This window comes from Petromyzon marinus, chromosome 26 (genome assembly GCF_048934315.1).
Source record: "Petromyzon marinus isolate PM22_M1 ecotype Great Lakes invasive population chromosome 26, UKy_Petmar_22M1.pri1.0, whole genome shotgun sequence".
Classification (NCBI taxonomy): Eukaryota; Metazoa; Chordata; class Hyperoartia; order Petromyzontiformes; family Petromyzontidae; genus Petromyzon; species Petromyzon marinus.
The window spans coordinates 7,063,364-7,086,864 of record NC_133692.1 but is presented as its reverse complement, the minus strand read 5'-3'; the positions used below and the strand labels follow the sequence as shown (position 1 = coordinate 7,086,864).

Sequence of the window (23,501 nt, the reverse complement as noted above, 5' to 3'; positions counted from 1 at the left end):
TGTATGAGGGGGGGGAGGCCCAGGACCGGTTCAGATATCACTTCACCACTGATGTCAGCCGCAGCTGGGAATCGAACCCAGGTCGCCAAGGTTCACAGCGAAGTGCGCCAACCACGTTGCTGCTGCGCCCCACTCAACGTTCTCGGATATTTATCAAATAATAATGATGCACGTATTACACTGCAGCAAAGAGTTGTAAACAGTCCGGTATTTATTGCAGGAATACGTTCATGTTTAAAACAAATAATTAAACAAAACAAATCTCGCAAAATTATTGTCACGACTACATTTAAAAAAAACAATGACCTTTTATTCAACATGCTATTCTTATAAAACTATTTCATGTAAAACTGCTATCAACATTTAACAAAATTAGCTTTTACTGTAAAAGCGAGATGCTTTCTGTCGCCTGCTTCACAAGAATAAAAACCACAAAGCCACGCTAATCCCCAAAGTAGTGAGCAAAGCGAGCGGCGTTTAAAAAAAAAATCTCACCACGCACTACGCGCGCGTGTCATGCATGTTTACGGTCCATGTAAAATACTAAAAAGTTCACAATATTCACCTAAGCTTGCTTACACACGAAATACTATTTTTTGGTTTTCCTTCCTCGCACCTTAGGCCCGAGTTTCCACGTAGACACTGCTGATACCCAGGCCACCCTCGTAAGACAGCAGGCCAGAGGTGCACCCCCTCAACTCCTTGCTCACACTACTGCTCGGAGCCAGAGCCTCCACTGGGAGCGAGGTCTCTTGGGCTATTCACGCGCATTGGCAAGAAGTCTTGGAAGTTGTGGAAGTACCACAGTTTACCCCACCACACGCACCCCTACGAATTAACTAAATACAGTGTAGCCATTTCTACCGCTGGGTGGACAGAGGTGGAATGGGGTGGTGGATTTCAGAATTTCGCACCGTTGTCTCAACTGCCGAGCCGGGAGATGAAATCCAACCTCTGGATTGCAAGTCCGGCGCGCTGCTGCCCATTAACACCGCTGTAGCAGCTTCAGCCTGCCTCAAGTTGGCCACCGAAGAGGTTTGCTCGCTGCTGCAAGCCACCAAACTCGGCTCAGAATCCAGCGATCCGATCCCACGGGCCCACGGCTTCGCGAGATCATCGCCGAAACCGTTCCCGTGTGACCGGAGGAAATTACACGCGAAAAGCGAAGCCCGTTTCCCGTTTCTCGGTAGCAGGGGGCCAGGTTGCCGGGGGGAAGGGTGCAGGGCTACTTGCGAATGGTACCCGCCGAGTTTAACGCGAAGGCTTTCGCGACCAATATTAATTCGTAAGAAAGTTTTTTTTTTGGGTTAGACTGCGCAAAGATAAATGTGTCGTTAACTCACAAACGACCACCGGTCCCGGTACCTGGTGGTCATCGCTTACACTACAGAGAAGGTACTGCACAGATCGGCCCCCCAACCCCCCACTTTCAAGCTCAACTGCTGCAGCTGTAGTGACAACTACTGGCTGCTACTAGCTCGGTAGCGGGCGTGACGTTGTGGCGCCGCTCCGCATCGAAATATCCCCGTCGCCGGCAGGGTCAGCATCGGACTGCAAACGGCAGCAGCGAACGTCGCCCCTTAAAGCGCGGAGACTTGGCAGGACCCTCCTGAAAAAGTCTCAAGACTCAGCGAGGCTTTCCTGGGTGAACTAACGTAGTAGTAATAAGAATACAGATACTAACACAGTACAAACCTTTAGAAATGCAGACTTAAATACCATTTTGACAAAAATGTTTGTACCCGACTATCTACAGTGATGGAGATTGCTGCTCCTAACGAACTCGCGATCAGCCAGGTTCCTGGCTGGTATCACTGCACATTACAATAAGTCCACATTCTCACCGGTTACAGTTCACGGTATATATATATTTATGTGTATAGAACACTGTGATAAAAACCAGCGACAATAGATTTCGACTGAAGAATAAAAATAACAAGTCAGATAGGCAGGCACAGATAAATAAATATAACTTGCAGTTCATGCAAAACTGTGCCCTAACCCAGCTCCAGTCATGAATTAAGGGGGTGCCCTGGAAAAAAGCTTGATAACCCACGTGGATATGTATTCATATTTATTTAAGATAACCAGGCTGGTTGGCTCAGCGGCTGAGCAAGGGGCTCACGATTGGAAGGTTTCCAGTTTAAATCCTGCTTGGGTGTTGACTCGGGCACATCAAGTCAACAATGGTCATTATATAGATACACCGAAACTCCGCCATAGGAATGTGGAATATCCACTGCTGGCTCGGGGATGTAAACAAGAAGGCGAGCACCACTTCAGTGCTCATTCTGGCAGAAAGTCACCGACTTCTTTTGACTTACGGTACCCCATGGTAGTTTCGCTGGAAGACTCACCCAGTCCACCCCCTATTGTATCATCTCCCCTCGCAGAAGGCTGCCGAATGAATTCGATAACGTGGGGTATCACATTGTTCCCGGACATACCTCGATTAGTCGCCAAGCTTTGTGAACCACTCCACGCCACGCTCTCTCTACCACAACCCACGGGGGAGTCTCTCCTCCCTCATCATCATCACCTAATATTCATACTACGCCTCCCATGGGGTACACATCTCGGGGTGCCCTGCCAAAGGGGACCCCTAGTGACAGCTGACCCTGTGTGCAGCACACTGCGAATGCAGCAGCGGTCTCGTGACAACTGGTGTGCCAGGTGGGTTGCGAGAGTCACCTTAAAAAAATTGCAAACGTGGCCCGTGACGCCGGTACACCGCGGCGTACCCTCTTGTCAAATAACGTCACGGGATCTTTAAACGTCCGAAGTGAAGCTGCCGGCACGTGGGGCATTTACGCTCGATTGGACACCCCCAGAATTGACCGGTGGGGGGGGAGGGGGGGGGGGGGTTGCGGCTGCCGGGCTCGAACCGCGAACATCTGCGACAAGCGGCTGCCGCTCGGCCGTGTCATCGCTCAGCCGCCGTCGTCGTCGTCGTCGTCGTACTCCTCGTACGCCGTGACTCGCCGTCGCGACAGACGATCTCGCAGCGCCGATGCGACGCCGGTCTCAGCAGACGGCGCCGGGAAGCGGCGGCCGTGCCGGGTCGTCCGGCCGGCCGCCGCCGCCGCCGCGCGCCGCTCGGCTGGCCCTCTCCCTCACGGAGGCGCGCCTTTTCTCCGACTCCGAGGGGCCACTCGACTGCATCTCCATCAGCTTCGTTATCAGGAACTGCTTGTCCTTGGCCTCCTGCGATTTTCGTAAATCACGCGCACGTGCGGGAAAGGCGGTGCAAAGGTGGTTACATGGGTGGCCGTTCGCGGGATTGCCAATCACTTCCCTTGAGGTGGGCTCAAAAACCTTGAGAATCAGAATCAGAATATTAATGTATACTGGCTGCACGGCCATCTCATGGCTACTGCTGTGGCCCAGGGAGGAGGGGATGACAGCGTTCACAAATCTACCCGATCCGTCATTCCGTGCCTCCAAAGCGCCACCACGTGGTAGTGTGAGGGAATTAGCTGGGCGGTGGTGGCTATTCTGCTGCACGTGGTTGCCTGCAATACCGCGCCCTGGCGGCAGCAGCGAGGATTGGTGGATCACCGCACAAATGTTGCGAAACTGCCTTCCTCGTGGGAGTCGAGTAGGTGCCATACCCTCGCTATGCCAGGAGAAGGCAGTAAAGCAAAAATGTCAACTCCACCTGTTCCATAATACAGGTTTTTTTTGGGTTAGATCGCGAAAATATATAAATGTGTCGTTAAACCAGCTACCACCCGACACAGCCAATTAGTAAGGTTTGTCACGTAAACAGAACATGCCAATTCGTTACTAGTACAGCACACCGGTGTGTTGGAGAGCAAAGCCACAACATTTACAATCTGAGTATGACGTTTGGCCAGTAATTACAACTATCTTTATCAGGCAATAGCCAGATTTTTATATTTGCGTGATCTAACCCAAAAAAACCTGTATTATAGATGATATTGGTCGCAAAAGCCTACGTGTAAACTCCACCTGATCCGCCCGTATGGGATAGACCAGGGGTCGGGCAACCTGCGGGTCCAGTGCCACACGCGGTTCTTCAAGAACTGCTCCGTGACGTTACGTATGAAGGACCGTCTCGTAGTCACATGCACTGCGGCTCTTGAAATATTGCATTTCTGACCGAATTCGGAAAAAAAATGGCTCTTCTTGTTATTTTAGTTGCCGACCCCTGGGCCAGACCCGTGGTTGCCTGGGACATACGTCCGTGGTCGACTGGGACATACGTCCGTGGTCGACTGGGACATACGTCCGTGGTCGACTGGGACATACGTCCGTGGTCGCCTGGGACATACGTCCGTGGTCGACTGGGACATACGTCCGTGGTCGACTGGGACATACGTCCGTGGTCGACTGGGACATACGTCCGTGGTCGACTGGGACATACGTCCGTGGTCGACTGGGACATACGTCCGTGGTCGACTGGGACATACGTCCGTGGTCCACTGGGACATACGTCCGTGGTCGACTGGGACATACGTCCGTGGTCGACTGGGACATACGTCCGTGGTCGACTGGGACATACGTCCGTGGTCGACTGGGACATACGTCCGTGGTCGACTGGGACATACGTCCGTGGTCGACTGGGACATACGTCCGTGGTCGACTGGGACATACGTCCGTGGTCGACTGGGACATACGTCCGTGGTCGACTGGGACATACGTCCGTGGTCGACTGGGACATACGTCCGTGGTCGCCTGGGACATACGTCCGTGGTCGACTGGGACATACGTCCGTGGTCGACTGGGACATACGTCCGTGGTCGACTGGGACATACGTCCGTGGTCGACTGGGACATACGTCCGTGGTCGACTGGGACATACGTCCGTGGTCGACTGGGACATACGTCCGTGGTCGACTGGGACGTACGTCTGTGGTCGACTGGGACATACGTCCGTGGTTGACTGGGACGTACGTCCGTGGTCGACTGGGACATACGTCCGTGGTTGACTGGGACATACGTCCGTGGTCGACTGGGACATACGTCCGTGGTCGACTGGGACATACGTCCGTGGTCGACTGGGACATACGTCCGTGGTCGACTGGGACGTACGTCCGTGGTCGACTGGGACATACGTCCGTGGTTGACTGGGACATACGTCCGTGGTCGACTGGGACATACGTCCGTGGTTGACTGGGACATACGTCCGTGGTCGACTGGGACATACGTCCGTGGTCGACTGGGACATACGTCCGTGGTCGACTGGGACATACGTCCGTGGTCGACTGGGACATACGTCCGTGGTCGACTGGGACATACATCCGTGGGTTTTCCCCGTGGTGCTCCTGCTTCCTCCCACTTGTAAACACTCATAAGTTGCAGGATAACACCACCTTAATACACAGAGGGGCAGCAGAGCTTGGGCAACTGTTGCCACCGGCCAAGGTCTGGTCAGGAATGGAAGAGTAGCCCAGAAATCCACTGGAGGGGGCCGTTCCGCCAGCAGCGGCGAGAGCAAGAAAATGCAGGGACTGCGCCTTTACCTTTATGACACAAAGCAATGATGCCCTCGTTAACACTGACAGCGGGAGGTGGGTGAAAGCTGCACATGGGCGACCGTCACTCACCATGGCCAGCTGTTCCCTCAGCTGATGGATCACTCGCTTGTGCGCGCCCGCCAGCGCAATGAGGTAGAACAACACAAGGCTGCATGCGTCACAGACGAGCACGTGCACACACACACACACATTGACCCGCATGCTTGCGTGTACATACACACAAAGATCCTCCCGTGCAGCCTACACACCCTGCTGGGGCAAGTGCTGTTCACGAGAACCCATTAAAGGCTGGCATGGAGCACGAGGTGGGTGGTGTGGCCGGCGCCAAGCCCAACCGGTCACCATAGTCTCTCCAAGTGTTGATGTTTACATGCTTCACTGGGTACTCATTTAAGGCTGAGTGGAACTTGGGGAGGCCAAGGACAGGTTCAGGTATTTGTCACTGGTGTTAGCTGTCAGCAGGAATCAGACTTGAGTCGCCGGGTTCGTAGCGCAGTGAGGAACACGGTGATTGCGAACTCCAAATCGATCCGGGATGGGATTTGGAGCCAGTGTAGGAGGGATCTAAGTATCAGGAGGAATCGCTTGGGAGCGGGGGCGGGAGGGAGGGGTGAAGGGGGATGGCCTCACCAGATGAGGATGAAGAGGGGCACGGCGAACGCCTCCGAGCTGAGCACGTTGAGCAGCTTCTGCGCCGCGGGTGGCAACGACCGCACGGACGCGGGCACCACGTCCCAGACGCGTGCCGCCCCACGGAACGGCCCGCACGACTGCGACGGGGCCATGCTGCTCACGCACACACGCACGCACAAACACGCATGCTCACGCACACGCGCACAAACACGTATGCGCACACGTGCGCACACACGTACACAGAGACAAGATATTCCTTGAATAGCTTTAACGGATACACGCACATGTGTACACATGCACAAAGACCCCCTGTGTAGTTTTTTTATCAAAGACAAGCACCCTCAAACACACACACACACATAGGTCTTATGTTTATCCTTTAACAGACATATATACAAGACAAAGATCCCCAGTATAGCCTTAACAGACTGTAGGGGCAAGTGCTGTTAGCGAGCACACCACCACAAGGTGGCTGGAACCACACTCGGCAGTCTTATTTCCCCAGTGACGATGTTCACACACCGCATCCCAGGAACTAATTTGAGGCGGAGTCGACCTAGGCGAAGCCAAGGACCAATGCAGATAACCGTCACTCGTGTTCGCCGTGAGTGGGAATCGAACTCGGGTTTCCGGGTTCGTAGCGCAGCATGCAAACCACTACACTACCGCTCCCCACCGCACACTTACACACGCACACAAAGATCCTCTGTGTAACTATCGAGTGTGCGAGATAATCAACTGAACCGGTAGCCACAGGCCGAATGGGCCCATGCACTAGGACACGAAGAGTGGAGCCCCCCCATTTAATCCCTTGCACCAGGGCCCACGCTAACCATGCTATGCCGTTGGTGTGGAGGCCCCCATCCAGCAGTGGATCGACATAACAGCCGTTCCCTAAAACGAATACGACAGCCACTTCCCCCATCCCTTTAATAGACCCTTTCCCCCACCCCCCCGGACACAAAGTTTAGTGGTGGTGGTGGTGGTCGTCCCTGGATGATGATGGTCACCTGGCGACGCTGTAGCCGACGGGCACTGCCGCCAGCACCAGGCCCAAGAGCAGCACGAGCAGGAAGAAGAAGTTGGAGCTGGAGGCGCGGAACGGGCGCACAGAGGGGAGGTAGTTCTCAAAGAGACTCAGCTGCACACGCAGACACAGACACACGAGAGACACGGCACGTGGAGACGTGCAAAAATGGACACATGGAGACATGGACACATGGACACACAGAGACTCAGACACGTGAAGACAGGGCAACGTGGAGACACGAACACACAGAAACATGGACACGCACACAGACACATGAACACACGGCATCATTGTTACCAGTGGACAAAATAGAGACAAAGACGTTCGTTGACTCCGCGACTGTTTGAGACGGTGATAACGACGAGGAGCGAACGCAAACCACCGAGCGTGTCGACACCTACGACTTCTGTGACCGCGACGAGACGACACCAGCGCAAATCGGGTCGGTCTAGCCACATTACCAGAGAATGCAGCGCACCAAGGAAGATCAAACAGGGCAAATTGGCCATATATTACATATATAAGATTACCGAGTTCACTGATTAATGGTGGCGTGATGTTAACTACCTCGCCTGGTACACATGAGGTTGTGGGTTTGATCCCGACCCTAACGCCTATATATATTTGGAGTTTGCGTGTTCTCCCTGTGGTCATGTGGATTCATCTCTGGGTCTTTCGGTTTTTCCCTCCACCTTTAGAAACATGTGTTTAGGGTATTTGCCTGCTATAAATTTGCACATGATGAGCCACTTCGTTGGGCTATCATTTGTGTCCAAGTCACTTTTTATTTATTTATTTATTTTAGATATTGGTGGGTGGGGGGGGATTGGGCACACGTCTCACAGCAACGTTTCACAACTCAGAGCGACCAAACGTTTGAGTGCTTAGGCAACCAGACTAAGAGAGAGAGAGACCCTGCAAAATCCACACTCACACTCGACTTGAACTCACTCCACCGGCTGTCATCGACCAGACTCAGTGGCGGATCCAGGGAGACATCTTTAACTCGGCGACTCTGACTTAATCAACGTTGCCTGGAATCAAGACCCTTCCCTGGTCACCCCCCCTACCCCTGCCACTCCCCCCACCACCAGCCAACCCCCCCCTGACCCCCGCCGAGCCACACATAGCACCGCCTCATGAACCGACCTTTTTCAGGTAGAAGAAGATGATGTACTTGATCATGGCGATGAGGGGGATGAGCGGGGAGAAGAAGGCGCCGATCCAGCAAATGGTCTGCGAGTAGACGATGGAGAGCACGTTCTGCGGGATGGAGAACTCCTGCGTGCCCAGCAGCTGGACGATCTTGAACGGGCAGTAGGTCACGATGATCCTGTAATGACCACAGCAACAACATCAACAAACACAAGCCGGGCAGTGCTGGCTATCGGCGGTGGGCAGAGGCGCCAACGGCTCAATGGAGTAACCAGTGGAAACACCGCTGCCCAAATGACTATAGGATCACAGAGCTCGGGAATTTTTTGGCGCCGGTTCTGGCTGCGTTCCCACTTTGGCTGTGCATTTCCGCGCCTCTAAGTCTGATGCAAAAACTGTGTTTATTTGTTGCTTATTTTAGTTTTCTTCACAAACAAAATGGGTGCTTCAGAGGCAGATCCGTGCGTGATCATGGACGGAACTCACTTGCGTGGGAACTCAATGAACAGGACCATGGCCACAAAGATGATGAAGTCGAAGATGGTGAGCTTATACATCTCCTGGCCCACGCGGTTCTCCCAACACTGCGGCGCACGCACACAGACAAAAAGACAGAAAGATCCTTCAAACAGACTGTTGGCAAGTGATCTCGTGAGCACCCATTTAGCTTAGTAAGACTCGCGTTGTGGTGTGGAGGGTGTTTACACGTGCTTGTGGCGGTGTGGGGTGTTTACACATGGTGGTGTGCTGTGGTGCGTTTAACACACAATGGTGTGGTGCTTTTGCACTTGGTGCGGATGGCGTGCGTATGTGATTGTGACGTATGTCACTGTGTGTACATGCATGTGTGTATGCACGTGTACATATATGTGTGCGTGCGGGTGTCTGTCTTCGTGCGCATGTGGGTGTTCCTATGTGCGTGTTTATGCCGATATCTGAACCGGTCCTGGGCCTCACCGAGATCAACTCAGCCTTAAATGAGTATCTGGTATAATAAAAATATCAGCATTGGAGAGACAAAGGCAGCCAGACGTGGTGCTGGCCACCCACTCCCTAATGTGCCACGCTGGCCTTAATAGGTGGTCGCTAACAGCACTTGCTCCTACAGTCTGTTACAGGATCTTTTGTCTTTGTGTCTGTGCATCCTGCATGGCCGTGTGCGCATATGAACGGTTTATATTTTGTGTTGATGCGTGTGCGTGCGCGTGTATATGCGTGCGTGTGTGTGCTCGCGTGTTTGCACGCACGCACGCACACACACATACGGGATATGCTTTGTATGCACGTGTGCGCGCGTTGCGTACACGTGTGTTTACACGCGTATGTGTACGTGCGTGCGTGGGTATGTGTGTGCACACGCACGGGGTATGTCTTGTGGTTGTATCCGCACGGCTCACACACGACTCCGTCGCAGCGCACGATCTGGATCCACAGGGAGACGAGCAGCACCGCGATACTGGCGAGTTTCAGGAACACCGTCCTGGAGACCAAGGGGGACGCCGATTCAGATAATTGTCACTGGTGTTGGCCATGAGCGGGAATCGAACCCGGGCGGCCTGGTTCATAGCGGATCGCACTAAACGCTATAACTACCACTCCCCATACACAACAACTGCCTTTAACCACTAAGTGGTGGTGACGTCACCACGGTGCTTGTGCCATGCTAGGTGCACTTTAAGGCCACGTGAAGTATGGAAGGCTCGCTGGAAGGTCATAGAGCAGACCTTGGCGCCAAGGGTTGACTAAGATGACTGACAGATGCACCAACTGTGTTCCCGACTGTGCCAACGCTACGCTCGTTGTTGTGAGCGTCGCTCCTCTGCCCTCCGTTGTTGTCTTTTACGTGGCCTCCTCCAGAGGCCTATCGTGACACACACACATGCGCGCACATGCACGCTCAACAATCTACATCGTGGTGCGGACCGGATGAGCAGGAGCTTGATCTCGAAGTCGGGCGTGTAGTCCTCGAACGTGATGATGACCTCAAAGAGCACGGGCATGAGGAAGTTGGCGGCCGTGATGACGATCGATGGCAGGTACTCGACGACGAGGCTCACGATGAACCGGCTCTTCTGTTCTGATGCCGCCTGCATGACCCCGTGAACGACACGAGGGGGGTGGGGGGGGGTGTGTGCGCGGAGTGTCGCGGTTAGCACGCTGCGCTATGAACCTGGCGACCCGGGTTCGATTCCCGCTCACGGTCAACATCAGTGACGATTATCTGAAACGGTCTTGGGCCTCGCCTAGGTCGACTCGGCCTCAAAAGAGTACCTGGTGCGATGTGCAAATATTACCATTAGGCGTGGTGCTGGCCACCCACCCCCTTGTGTGCTGACCCAGCCTTCGAAGGTGCTCGCTAAAAGCACTTGCCCCAAGAGTCTGTGTAGGCCAGGGGTCCAGCAACCAACACAAATAAATATTTTGAGAGCTGCAATGCATGTGAATAGAAGACGGTCCCGAATGAGTAACGTCAAACCATATTCTTTGCAATCCCCTATTTTAAGAGCAGCACATGCACACCGATTTGTACTGCCGCATTACAAACCATCGTTGGGCCTCTAAACGTTCACCGCTAAACTAAAATAATTAGGAGGGGTTTTGTTGTTGTTGTTTTTGGCAATGCATGCGGGTTCGGTGCCGCAGGTTGCCCGCCCCTGTTTTAGGCTATGGGGGGAGGGGGAGGGAGGATCTTTGTCTTATGTGCACAGCCTGGTGCTGCTAGCCCCAGCGGTGCTGGTGGCGCACGTACATGCTGCATGAGCAGCGCCTGCGAGTCGATGGTGGCCACGTAGATGCTGTAGAAGGAAGCTGCCAGTAGGCCGAGAACAACCACGTTGAGCAGCACGCGCAGCGAGTAGATGCGCAGCCGCTCCATCGCGCTGCGCCCGCGGATGTTGCTCCGGATCTTCTCCTCCTCCAGGTCGGCCTGGCAAACGGAGGAGCGTCGTCAAATCCGTCAACGTCGTCGCCGCCGTCACCGTCGGCCACGATCAAATCCCCGCTGCCGAAACACGCGATGAGATGTGAGCCAGCAGAAAAAAAAATCTGGATTCAGTAGAAGTTGACCGTGATATTGACCATCGTTTGTACCGCGGACCGGGTCACCATTCACAACACTGGTGTGTGCGGAACGAGGCAGGCAAGCCGCGGGGATAGGGCCAAGCCCTGCTGACAACCCCCACCCCCACGGTGATCACGCAATGTTGGGCCAACAACGTTGGAAACCGTTGTTGGCGCACCGTTCCACGTTTACTGGGGGGGGGAGACGCGTCTCACCTGCAGCTCGAAGCTGATGCTGCTCTGCTTGAGGGCGGCGGCGTCAGGGTCGCTGATGCAGAAGTCCCAGCCGCTAAACACCTTGTTGCAGTAGTTGCAGAAGCGCTCCTCCGTCTGCACCAGGCTGTGCTTGAAGCCCTCGGCCGACCTCAACACCATCGGCATCGACAATCATCGTCAAAAGTCGCCACCACCGGTGTTGTCTGCTACGCCGCCATTGTCCGTTTACTCGATGTCAGTTGTTTGCTAGATCGTCGTCGTCGTCGTCACCATCATCATCATCAACTGTTCGCTAGGTAACAAGCCTCACCATCGCAGGGTGCGGTGTGGGCTGTCCCGTTTACCGCCGAACTTCAGAACACGCAGGCCGGTTCGGCGTTCATTTTATTGAGAGAGGGGCGTAGCAGCAGCAGCAGCAGGGGCAGCGCCGATGTTTTTTAAAGACGCCGTTACTCACGCCGCGGAGAACCGTAGCGGCACAGCCGCCGTCGCTCTGCCCTAGCGGCGCCAGACTGGTGCCGCACACGCCCCCTCCCACCGCCGCACGGCTTTGTGGGAGCCTCAGTACGTCTTCCGAATTCGGAAGTCTTTCCACTTAAAGACGCATCGGTGTAGTTATTTTATTTCTTCGTTGCTAGTTTACTCGATCCAACGTGATCAACCACCAATTGTACATTTTATCGTCTCTTTACTGCATCATCATCTCACGTAATAATTTGGTTCACTAGGTCTTCATTGTTTGTTGAGTAGATCATCATCGATCATCATCACTTGTTGTTCATTAAATCACCACTATCTGTTTATGAAATCATCGTCAACTATCATCGTCAACAATCGTCACCAAATGGCAAAAAAATGAATTCATCATCATCAGTTTACTATGCAAACCCATTATGCGTTGTTGTGGAGAATTATGAGTCAAATACAAGCAGAACTCTGCCCCGTGTCTGCACATATAAATAAGATATTAAGTTAATGAGACCCAGAAGATCGATTCCCACTCGCAGCCAACACCAGTGACAATTACCTGATATGGCCCTGGGCCTCACCTAGATCAACTCAGCCCTAAATGAGTATCTGGTACAATAAAAACATCAGCATTGGAGAGACAAAGGCAGCCAGACGTGGTGCTGGCCACCCACTCCCTAATGTGCCACGCTGGCCTTAATAGGTGGTCGCTAACAGCACTTGCTCCAAACAGTCCATTAAAAGCTATCCGGGGTGATCTCTGTAGGTGCTCGCGAACAGCATTAGTCCCAGCAGAAGTCTGTTCAAGGCTCTACTTGGGGACCTCGTGTCTTGTTTCCGCTACTTAGGCGTCTGCCCACCTCTTGACGATCCACACGAGGCTGAGCACGAGGTAGGCGAGCGTCGTGAGCAGGTAGGCGAGCGGGAGGTTGTAGCGCACGTCCGCTGGCAGGTCGTACGAGCCCGTGCCGTAGAACCCGTAGAAAAGGCTGGTGGGCTCCAGGAATCCCTGCCGAGCGAATGAGAGAGACCCCCGCCCTGGTGACGCTTCGTGCCCCAAGAGCGTCGGGCCCCTGGGTCCGATTCTCCCGAGCCGGGTGCACCTTCCTGTGTCAAGTTGGTATGTTCTCCCCCCCCCACACCCCTTCTGCATGAGTCCTCCAGTGTTCTCTCAAACTGGGATCACGCTAGGCAGCAACAACCGCTGCCACCTACTGAGGAAACTTTGCAGCACCGGCAAAATGCACAACGAGGCAGTGTAGGCCAGCAACACGCCCTGCCGCCTTTGTCTCCCCAGCGCTAATGTTTACACAGCAGCAACAGGTAGTCATTTTTAGGCTGAGTCGTCCTAGGGGAGGCATCGAGGTCGATTCAAATATTCGCCATCGATGTTGGCCGTGAGCGGGAATCGAACTCGGGTCGCCGGATTCATAGTGCAAAGTATGTACGAATGCAGAACTTATTTTGCACCATACGTAGCCAACCGTGCTAATCGGAGGTGCGGTGGAAGGACAGTGCAGTACGCTAATCACTGTGCCACCCTTCCCCATTGCACCAACCTAAAATTCAAAAAGACAAAAATTCCCCATAGAACCTATAAATCCAGGCGCGGTACGCAAGGGGGTGGGTGGCCAGCACCACGCCCAACCGCTTTTGCCTACCAAGTGGCGATACTTACACACTGTACCAAAAACTCATTTGAGGCTGAGTCGACCTAGGGGAGGCCTAGAACTGGTTCAGATAATTGTCACTGGTGTTAGCTGCGAGCAGATATCTAACTCGGATGACCGGATTCGTAGTGCAACCTATGTACAAATGTAGAACGTCTTTTGCACCATACGTAGCCAACCGTGCTAATCGAAGGTGCAGGGGAAGAACAATAAACTAAACACAAAAAGCATTTCTAACGAAATAAGTTTTCAATCTAGACGCCCTAACAAATGCGCGCGCATACACGCACGCGTGCAGCAGTCACATACTGTGCCAGAGAGCAGGTCCAGGATGCGATGGTAGTAGTGCACCAGCCCGCTGTTTGTCGGGTCATATTGTGCACAAACTGGAAAGTTCAGAGATAAAAATATGAAACAAAAATTTTTAAATTAACACGCGGAGCAATGCGCAAGACATCTTTAATAACAAAAGAATAGAAAATTCAACTCCTCGCGGGAGCCACCAAACAAATTCCTGTCCATGTGATTCGCAAAACTGTGCAACCGCCTTCATTTCGAATAAGCAGCCTGAAGGAACATGTGCGCTGGGGTATTTACTGAGATATTCCCTTTTTGTTCATAGTCTCACACATCTCGTGCTTTGAACCTCTGCAACAAAAGTCATTGCTCGATTACGACCACTCTCAAAATCTCACATTTCAAATACGCGCGACACGTCAACAGCAACAACGAGTGTTCTTGTTTTTATCCGTAATTGTTTGCATCACACTGGCGAGACACAAATGTAATATGCGCACAGTTGCGGGAATGCCATGAACGTTTGGCTGCTTCTCAAACATAGGCTCCCATTCTTTTCCGTGGACTTCTCGTGCCAACATGGAGCTGGGGCCCACATTCTTTGTGACCAGTCCATCGAAGACACAATGCCACTTCTGAAAAACAATGACCCGTTACTTCACATGCACTGTGAAGAAAAATGTCAATTGCCCAAATATTACCTACAGTGAGGGAAAAAAATGTATTTGATCACCTGCTGATTTTGTACGTTTGCCCACTGACAAAGAAATGATCACTCTATAATTTTAATGGTAGGGTTATTTGAACAGTGAGAGACAGGATAACAACAAAAATCCAGAAAAACGCATGTCAAAAATGTTATAAATTGATTTGCATTTTAATGAGGGAAAAAAGTATTTGACCCCCCCTCTCAATCAGAAAGATTTCTGGCTCCCAGGTGTCTTTTATACAGGTAAAGAGCTGAGATTAGGAGCACACTCTTAAAAGGAGTGCTCCTAATCTCAGCTTGTTACCTGTATAAAAGACACCTGTCCACAGAAGCAATCAATCAATCAGATTCCAAACTCTCCACCATGGCCAACACCAAAGAGCTCCCCAAGGATGTCAGGGACAAGATTGTAGACCTACACAAGGCTGGAATGGGCTACAAGACCATTGCCAAGCAGCTTGGTGAGGTGACAACATTTGGTGCAATTATTCGCAAATGGAATAAACACAAACGAACTGTCAATCTCCCTCGGCCTGGGGCTCCATGCAAGATCTCACCTCGTGGAGTTGCAATGATCATGAGAACGGTGAGGAATCAGCCCAGAACTACACGGGAGGATCTTGTCAATTATCTCAAGGCAGCTGGGACCATAGTCACCAAGAAAACAATTGGTAACACACTACGCCGTGAAGGACTGAAATCCTGCAGCGCCCGCAAGGTCCCCCTGCTCAAGAAAGCACATACAATGAACATCTTAATGATTCAGAGGACAACTGGGTGAAAGTGTTGCGTGGTCAGATGAGACCAAAATGGAGCTCAACTCGCCGTGTTTGGAGGAGGAATGCTGCCTATGACCCCAAGAACACCATCCCCACCGTCAAACATGGAGGTGAAAACATTATGCTTTGGGGGTGTTTTTCTGCTAAGGGGACAGGAACACTTCACCGCATCAAAGGGACGATGGACGGGGCCATGTACTGTCAAATCTTGGGTGAGAACCTCCTTCCCTCAGCCAGGGCATTGAAAATGGGTCGTTGATGGGTATTCCAAGGCAACAAAGGAGTGGCTCAAGAAGAAGCACATTAAGGTCCTGGAGTGGCCTAGCCAGTCTCCAGACCTTAATCCCATAGAAAATCTGTGGAGAGAGCTGAAGGTTCGAGTTTTCAAACGTCAGCCTCGAAACCTTAATGAATTGGAGATCTGCAAAGAGGAGTGGGACAAAATCCCTCCTGAGATGTGTGCAAACCTGGTGGCCAACTACAGGAAACGTCTGACCTCTGTGATTGCCAACAAGGGTTTTGCCACCAAGTACTAAGTCATGTTTTGCAGAGGGGTCAAATAAGTATTTCCCTCATTAAAATTCAAATCAATTTATAACATTATTGACATGCGTTTTTCCGGATTTTTGTGTTGTTATTCTGTCTCACGCTGTTCAAATAAACCTACCATTAAAATTATAGACTGATCATTTATTTGTCAGTGGGCAAACGTACAAAATCAGCAGGGGATCAAATACTTTTTTCCCTCACTGTATTATATATACTGTATAACCTTAAGGCCACACAGTGGTATTGACGGACGTGTTGAGTTTTATTTTCTCCATCAGACCTCAGACGCTATGCAGGTTTCAGCACGGTTAGTACTTGAAATGGCCACTGCCTGGGAATATCAGGTGTGTTTTTATTGCTAGTTGTGCACCACTGCCAACAGCAGCATCACCACATAATGAATTTACCATACCGAAAAGACAGCTGCGGTTATTTATTTTTTGCAGCTCTTTAAAGCCGCACAGATGAAGCTGTGATGCGAGCCAGATATGGGCCGTGAGTTGGATGGAGCGGCAGAGTCCGTTTAAATCTGTTTGAATTGTATCGCAGTGTTGTTGATGTCGCGTGCCAAACAGCTCCCTGCCAACGTTGCCCCAACGTTGGCATGTTAACCGAGTGGTTCCGATGGGGCTGTGGCTCAAGGTGGATCCACAGCTGAGCGATTGCTTACAAGTGGATGGCTCTTTGACCAGAGAGGTCCACGGTTTATAGGTAAACAAATGAAGACAAATGTCCACACAGGCACGTCTGTTTGTTTGTTTGTTTAGATAAAAGGAGAGTGACAGCACAGACCTCTTTTAAAACACGTGTGGGTCGTTGCATGATAATTACAAGATTCTGTGGTAAAATCAACAGCCGTGTATTTATTTTAGAGATAATATAATTCGATCATGCATGATAAGTGTCCTTGCATGACAGAATTACATTATTTGTAAAATAAATACGCAAATTTTACCGCAGCAATAAATCTCCTTTGCGGGATTTTTCGTATTTTTCCACTCTCCAGGTCAGGTCACGACCTCTGACAAAACAAACTTGTATTTTGGAACGAGGATTTTCTTTGCTTTCTAGTATTCTTTTTAAAAAAATGATTAGAGGAATGACAAACATTGTTGAATATATCCAAGAGCAATATTACGATGGTGATGACATATACGGGAGGCGCAGAGGTTAGAGCTCTGAGCTGGCACCATTGAGATGCTGGGTTCAAATTCAAGCAGACGGATGTGATTAAACCATCATTTTAACATTGGCTCGACGCTGAATTTGGATATTTGGTCCGACTCTTACGTGACAAACATTGCTCCAATTATAGCAAAGCAGATGGGAAAGTGCTACCCTCTACTGATTTGCTTGAAGGGATCTCAGAGGCAGCTCTGTGATATCTACTTCTGCATGCCGTTCTCGAGCACGAAGGATTCCAGTCCTCTGCGTGGCTTTCCGAATAGACTGCGCGTGTCATGACGCCGCGCCGATGGCACAATCAGGAAAACCATGATGGGGGGAAATATATATTTATTTTGGTATACATTTTATTTTTATATTATTTCACGCCGCCGACAGCGCTTACCGGGATTGATCATCCGCTGTGCTTCTGCAGAGACGTTCGCGTTACTGTTTGAGCTTCTGTTCATGTCCGATGTGTCGTTGGTGGAGGCCAGGGCGGTGGTGGCCGAGGAGGAGGAGGGGTGGGCGACATGCTGCCCTACGATCGCTGGCACCGTGACGAAGCAGAGCATGAGAAGGAAGATGACGGCGTTGAGCACGACGAGGAACCTCAGAAAGGAGAAGTAGGCCTGGATCCCCGTGCCGAACTTTCCTGGTGTGGGCGGCGAACGGATAAACAAAGAGGCACGCTCGGCTGAGTTTGCACAGAAGTATGTTTTTGATCTCCAGAGCACACGCGTGCCCGAAAAATAACCCGGGGGCGGATATCCCTTTAGCTGCACATAATGGCGATAACATTTTTCAAATTAATTGGAGGAAAAATAGGACACTTCCCAAGTTCAAAACCTGAACGTGCAAAACGACGCTGACTTGGTGTGAGCTGCATCCCCACGCCATAAAGAAACTTCACGAACCAGGAAGTCCCAACTTAGTAGTGTAAGCGTTGAAGGTGCAGCCCTGCAATTTCTTGCTCGCGCCACTGCTGACGGAAAGGCCTCTGCACGTGGGACCTCGAGAGAGATCTCATCTGTTGAGTGCCCCACTGGACGGTATGTTGGCCTACTCTTCCCCGGTGGCCAGATGTCTTGGAAGATGTGCATATTTTCTCAATTTACCACACCACCACACGTGCCCTGCTAATAGACCTGTGGTTGAACCCATTTATGCCAGAGAGTGGACAGAGGCAGTGTAGGTGGGGCGTGGGAGGGGGTGGAATTTAAGGAACCTGCACCCATATTTTCAACTGCCACACCCATCACACCATGGCAGATTTCTGAATGCACCCACATTTAATCAATTCAAGACAAAGAAAAAGACACCCCTCAGGGTTTGGTCACTCACCCTCAATCTGGTGGATTGAGGACCTCCAGAGCACTAGGCCCTTGAGCCAGGACTTGACCAAGGTGTTGAGGCGCTTGAGGCTCTTCCACTGACTGCGCTTCCAACCCTGCCACGTGGTCAGCTGCGCCGAGCTGTCCTTCCTCCGGATCCTGTGTAAACGTGACAGTGCATTTAGTTACAGATCAGAGCATATGCATATTTAATAGATATATAGATACAAATAAATCCTTGTTGGGAGGGTTGACTCAGCTCATCATCCCTCCCGGGGTTGATAAAAAGAGAACAGCTTTGCGGGGAAGTCAACCGTACTTTTTCTACGGTTGTCCAAATACCATTCATGATAAATCATTAAACATCTGAACTGTAGACAAATGACCTGAGTCAACACCTGAGTGATCAGTGGCATGACCAAACCATACTACTAAACCTCTGCAAATGTATTGTCCACATCTGAGCAAGTGGTTGCACAACAAATGTGTCTGGCCACGCCCCTTTCCAGTATAAACCCGCCCCTTTTCTGGTTATCCCCCCCCCCACCCACATCGGGGTTGTGACAACCAATCATGCACAATCAATCATGTACAACAAATCACGGGTACGCAAATGTGCAGCACGCGATGAAACACGATGCTACAAATCGCCAAGCGGGTCGACACTTGGAAGCCGAGTCCGCCTCTCTCCTGCGGGCAACCGGTTGCAGAGACATCCCCGAATGCAACCGGGATGCATTCAACCGATCGCTCGGGGCGTGGAGCTGCCGCCGGAGGGAGTTGCTCACCGCTCCACCCTCTTGGCGGCCATGCACACAGTGATGTCTCGCACGGGTGCCGGGGCGGCCTGCACCACGCCGGCGCCGTTGGACGCCGAGTCGGTCGTGAGCTCCGAGGCCAGCGAGGCTCCGCGGGCGCGGGAGGCGCTGCGCCGGCGCGCCAACGTCCGCGCGCTGGCGCGCCGGGCAACCCGCAGCGTCATCGTCATGGTACGGTAGCTCGGCAGCTGGCGCAGGACCTCGTTTGCCAAGGTGCCGTCCGTTCCGCCTCCGCCATCACCGCTGAACACGTCGTCTGCAAGTTGTATAATAGTGGGGGAGAGACGGACGCAAGCGGCATTGGAGTCGCTCCTTCTCTGATGCTGTGCCCGATGCCCTGCCCATGCTTCATAGCTGCAACCCAATTCCACAGCATCTGGGCATCCGTTTTGGTGGTTTGGCCAAGTCCAATAATTATTCGTGTTTGGCTTCTTACGGGAGGAAACCGAAGAACCTGGAGAAAACCCACCACACAATGCGTGGATTCAAGAGTGCAGTGCTGTGCTTTTATTTCCTGGCCACTTTGCCAACCAAGCCCAAACAACACCTAGTATTCAAAAGCAGTACTGTACTGTACGAACCACGCTCATCCCTGCTTGGCTTCTTGGATCTGATGAGATTGGACGCATTCAAAGTTATTTGATTGCAAGAAATGTTGTGGTTTTAAACAAAACAATTTATAAGTGTAAACCAAAAATTAAAAGCGAAAAGTGCATCTCTGCAATTTTTCGCTCGCAGCACTGCTGGCAGAAGGGTTAAAACAAGGTCTCTTGAGACTCCGCTAGAATATCCTAAATAAAATACCTGCGTCTTATAATGTAATTTTCCGTGTTGTATACGAAGCAGTGGTTAGTGTATTGTTCTATGATCCCGATGACCTGGGTTCGATTCCCTGCCACAAATAACATTCTTACAAAGGGCAGTGTACGGATTTCATTGAGATTTAATTCCCCCGTATAGCCTTTAGAAACCATTAGGACAAGGGCTGTCAGCAATGATCTTTGAAGGCTAACATGGCACACGAGGGGGTGGGTGGCCGCAACCAGGCCCTGCCACCTTTGTCTCCCCCACTGATAATTTTTACACACACCGCAACAGGTACAATACAGTACTCATTCAAGGCCAAGTCGACCTAGGGGAGGACCAGGACCGGTTCAGATATTCGTCACCCATGATGGACGTGAGTGCGGCGCGTTAACCACTGCACTGCTGCTCCCCAGTTGGGAACTGTGAATAAGGAGTGGATCGACAAAGGACAGCAGACTTAACACACACCACACACGCTGACCACTGCACGCTCTGAACAGGAAACATCTGTGGGGCATTGAGGCAACCAGATAAGCCGTCCGTGGCCATAGGTTTCACGCGCCAGGACACGCCAATATGCACAGCTTCTTAAAGGCTCAAGAGCCAGCGCGTATTCATCGGTGGCAATGACCCATAGCCATTGCAAGTGTAGTGTAATAGCGCCGGCTGGTGGGCAGCAGCGGCAAGTGTGGTAAACACAGCACACACGCCGGTGAGGGTGTGCACGGTGGGTTGGCAGAGAGGGGGAACGAGGGCAAAGATCACGGAGGACCCCGTCTGGAGGCCCCTGGAACCTGCTAGCGGGTTCGAGAAGGGAGGCGAGGTCAGGGCGGAGCCAGGCCGCGCTGGGAGCATAAAAGGAGCCGAGAGGGGGGAGCTCGAGGCTGCCAGTTCTGGGAGTGGACTCGTCTCGTCGTCGCTGAACGTCTCCGCTAGACATCGCGCTACGAAGGAGAGCAGTTGGCTATCTCAGTCAGCGCCGTCAGTGTTAGACGGCTGGTGTTGTGTACAGGCCAGGCTGAGGTACTGTGGAGAGTGTGTGGACGAGACCGTGGAAGTTGTCAATAAAGAAAGTGCCTCCTACAAACTCTGTCTCTGAATCGTTGACACTACACAAGTATCGATTGAGTGAAAATAACCATATCCCCCAATCTTATTCCGATTGTGCTCTTGTGGCCCTGTGAGTCAACGTCTGCCCTGTCCTGGTCTCTCAGTGCAAGTTCAAGCGTGCCACCGCTCCACGCATCTCTTGCGACGAAACAAATTCGCCGATGATATATCTCCAATTTTTTTTGTACACATCCCATCCCATCAGCCACACGGCAGGCCGATAAAGATACACAAAAGCATGTCCCCTAGCCCATACCCGTCCCTCTACGGCAGTGTTTCTTGTTGGCAAAGGCCCGCAGGGCCACCGGCGGCCTCCTGGTGGCCTTTCATGCGGCCCTTGACGTTCGACGACCTGAACAATACACAAATTAGTGAAAACACCCCTATCATCATCATCATCGAACCCCCAATGATAATGTCTTATCGGAAAAAGTGTGCAACCTCACCGCACCACTCTGAATATTGGTTAAGAACTGTTACGCAATTAATTTTTTTCTAGACTTCCCACTAACTAAATAAGAAGGCGTTTTGGGGAGTACACGGGGCCACAGCAATATTGGTTCAATGCAAGCAAGCTCCTGTGTAACCCCGTCCTGAAGCACTTGCCCCAAAAATGCCGTGCACGCTACACGGGGGACCTGCGCCTCTAATACGCGACTCGTAAGAACGCAGCTCCGCTTGCTATAAGTTCGCTACTTTTGTTTAGCACATACGATAACTGTAACTAATGTTCGTACTGTAATGCTCTTTAGCGTTGTTAGCGGTTAAACACGCACGTTTGTAGAGTTTAAAAGGGATGCGGTATTATGTAATGCAGTCAATAAAACAAACAGTACTATACAATCGTTTGTGTGTGTTAGAGAATCTTGTCCTGGGCCTTCCCTGGGTCGACTCAGCCTTAAGTTGTTTAAAACAGCCGCGGTGTGCTGCTGCTGTGTGGATGTGTAAACATTGGCACCGGGGAAACAAAGGCGGCCGGGCGTGGTGCTGGCCTCCCTCCACCACCACCACCAACCCCCTCCACCACCAACCCCCTCCACCACCAACAACACCAACCCCCTCCACCACCAACCCCCTTCACCACCAACCCCCTCCACCACCACCAACCCCACCCCCTGCACCAGCACCACCACCAACCCCCTTCACCACCACCACCCCCTCGTGTCCCACAGTGCCGGCCTTAATAGGTGCTCGCAAACAACACTTGCCCGAACAGCCTGTTCACCATCATACGGGGGAGCTGTTTGTTCTTTGTGTCTATGTACAAAGTGTAACACTCACCATTACTACACTCACCATTGCCTTCGCTGGCTTGAGTCGAGCTGACAGATGCCATCGCTTCCAGGCTTCCCCACAGACTTTACACGGCTATCTCACACACTTACTAACAATATATAAATTTTAAACAAATATATATTACTACTAACACTACGCTACGACAATACTAATCAAGTACCCTGTGTGTGGTTGTGTTTTTACGACGCGTGTAAGCAATATAGCTGAGCTTCGATTTACGACGCGGCGGGTTCAACTCGTGAAGACGCTTGGAGATTGAGCCATACTAGTGTTATTACATCTCTTAATCTGGCTCCTCGTCTCTCCCCCTTCCCTCTCTCTCTAGCTCCTTAGGTTTGTGTATCGTTCGTTATCTCTCTTCTGTTATAGTAACCACCCACTGTCTCCCAGCACTGTACCTCTCTCCCCACACACCTCGCCAGACGAACACGTCTGCCCGCGCCCCTACTCGCTCGCTCCTCCCTCACCTCTCTCGTCTCTCGGGCAGGACCCCCTTCCTTACTCGTTGGTTCTTTCACGATAAGTCACGTAGGTAGAACTAAAGTATCATGTTAAAGTCACGTTGGTAGTAGTAGTAGTAAAATATTATTTTATTTATACCTACGTGAAATAAAATATTATTTCTACCCACGTGACTTTAACCTAAATAACCAAAGAGGATGGATTCCTGCAGTCACGAAAGCTTCAAATCTAGATTAGGGATCCCTTCCCCTGCACCCTTTCTGCAGCCCCACTGTGCCCGTGAAGCTCTCCCCCCACCACCAACTACCTCCTACCTCCTCCGCTACCTCAACACATGTCGGGTCACAACTCCCACAGACTCCCACGCTCTCCCACGTCATCGCTACGCTCAGAGAGGAGCGATGACGTCATGTCGTCGGCTCGCCACCCCTCCGACGGACCCGA

The 23,501-nt window shown here is 51.7% G+C and overlaps 1 protein-coding gene across 3 annotated transcripts; it reads right to left on the bottom strand.

The window, feature by feature from the left end:
- Positions 1–188: 188 nt before the first annotated feature.
- Positions 189–23,501, bottom strand: TMC7 (transmembrane channel like 7). Of its 3 annotated transcripts, none has more exons than XM_032961231.2 (16): positions 22,581–23,501; positions 19,353–19,638; positions 18,575–18,723; positions 17,637–17,780; positions 14,042–14,118; positions 12,923–13,071; positions 11,595–11,742; positions 11,068–11,244; positions 10,242–10,405; positions 9,681–9,798; positions 8,805–8,902; positions 8,313–8,496; positions 7,144–7,274; positions 6,131–6,286; positions 5,570–5,648; positions 189–3,204 (listed from the first exon to the last, which is right to left on the bottom strand). In XM_032961231.2, the coding sequence occupies exons 1-16, from the start codon at positions 22,633–22,635 to the stop codon at positions 3,025–3,027; spliced, it is 2,295 nt and encodes a 764-aa protein (XP_032817122.2). In that variant the 5' UTR covers positions 22,636–23,501; the 3' UTR covers positions 189–3,024. The 3 variants fall into 3 exon arrangements, with proteins under 3 accessions (XP_032817122.2, XP_032817120.2, XP_032817121.2); XM_032961229.2 differs by having other exon boundaries at positions 17,637–17,885; positions 22,581–23,499; XM_032961230.2 differs by having other exon boundaries at positions 17,637–17,885; positions 22,596–23,498.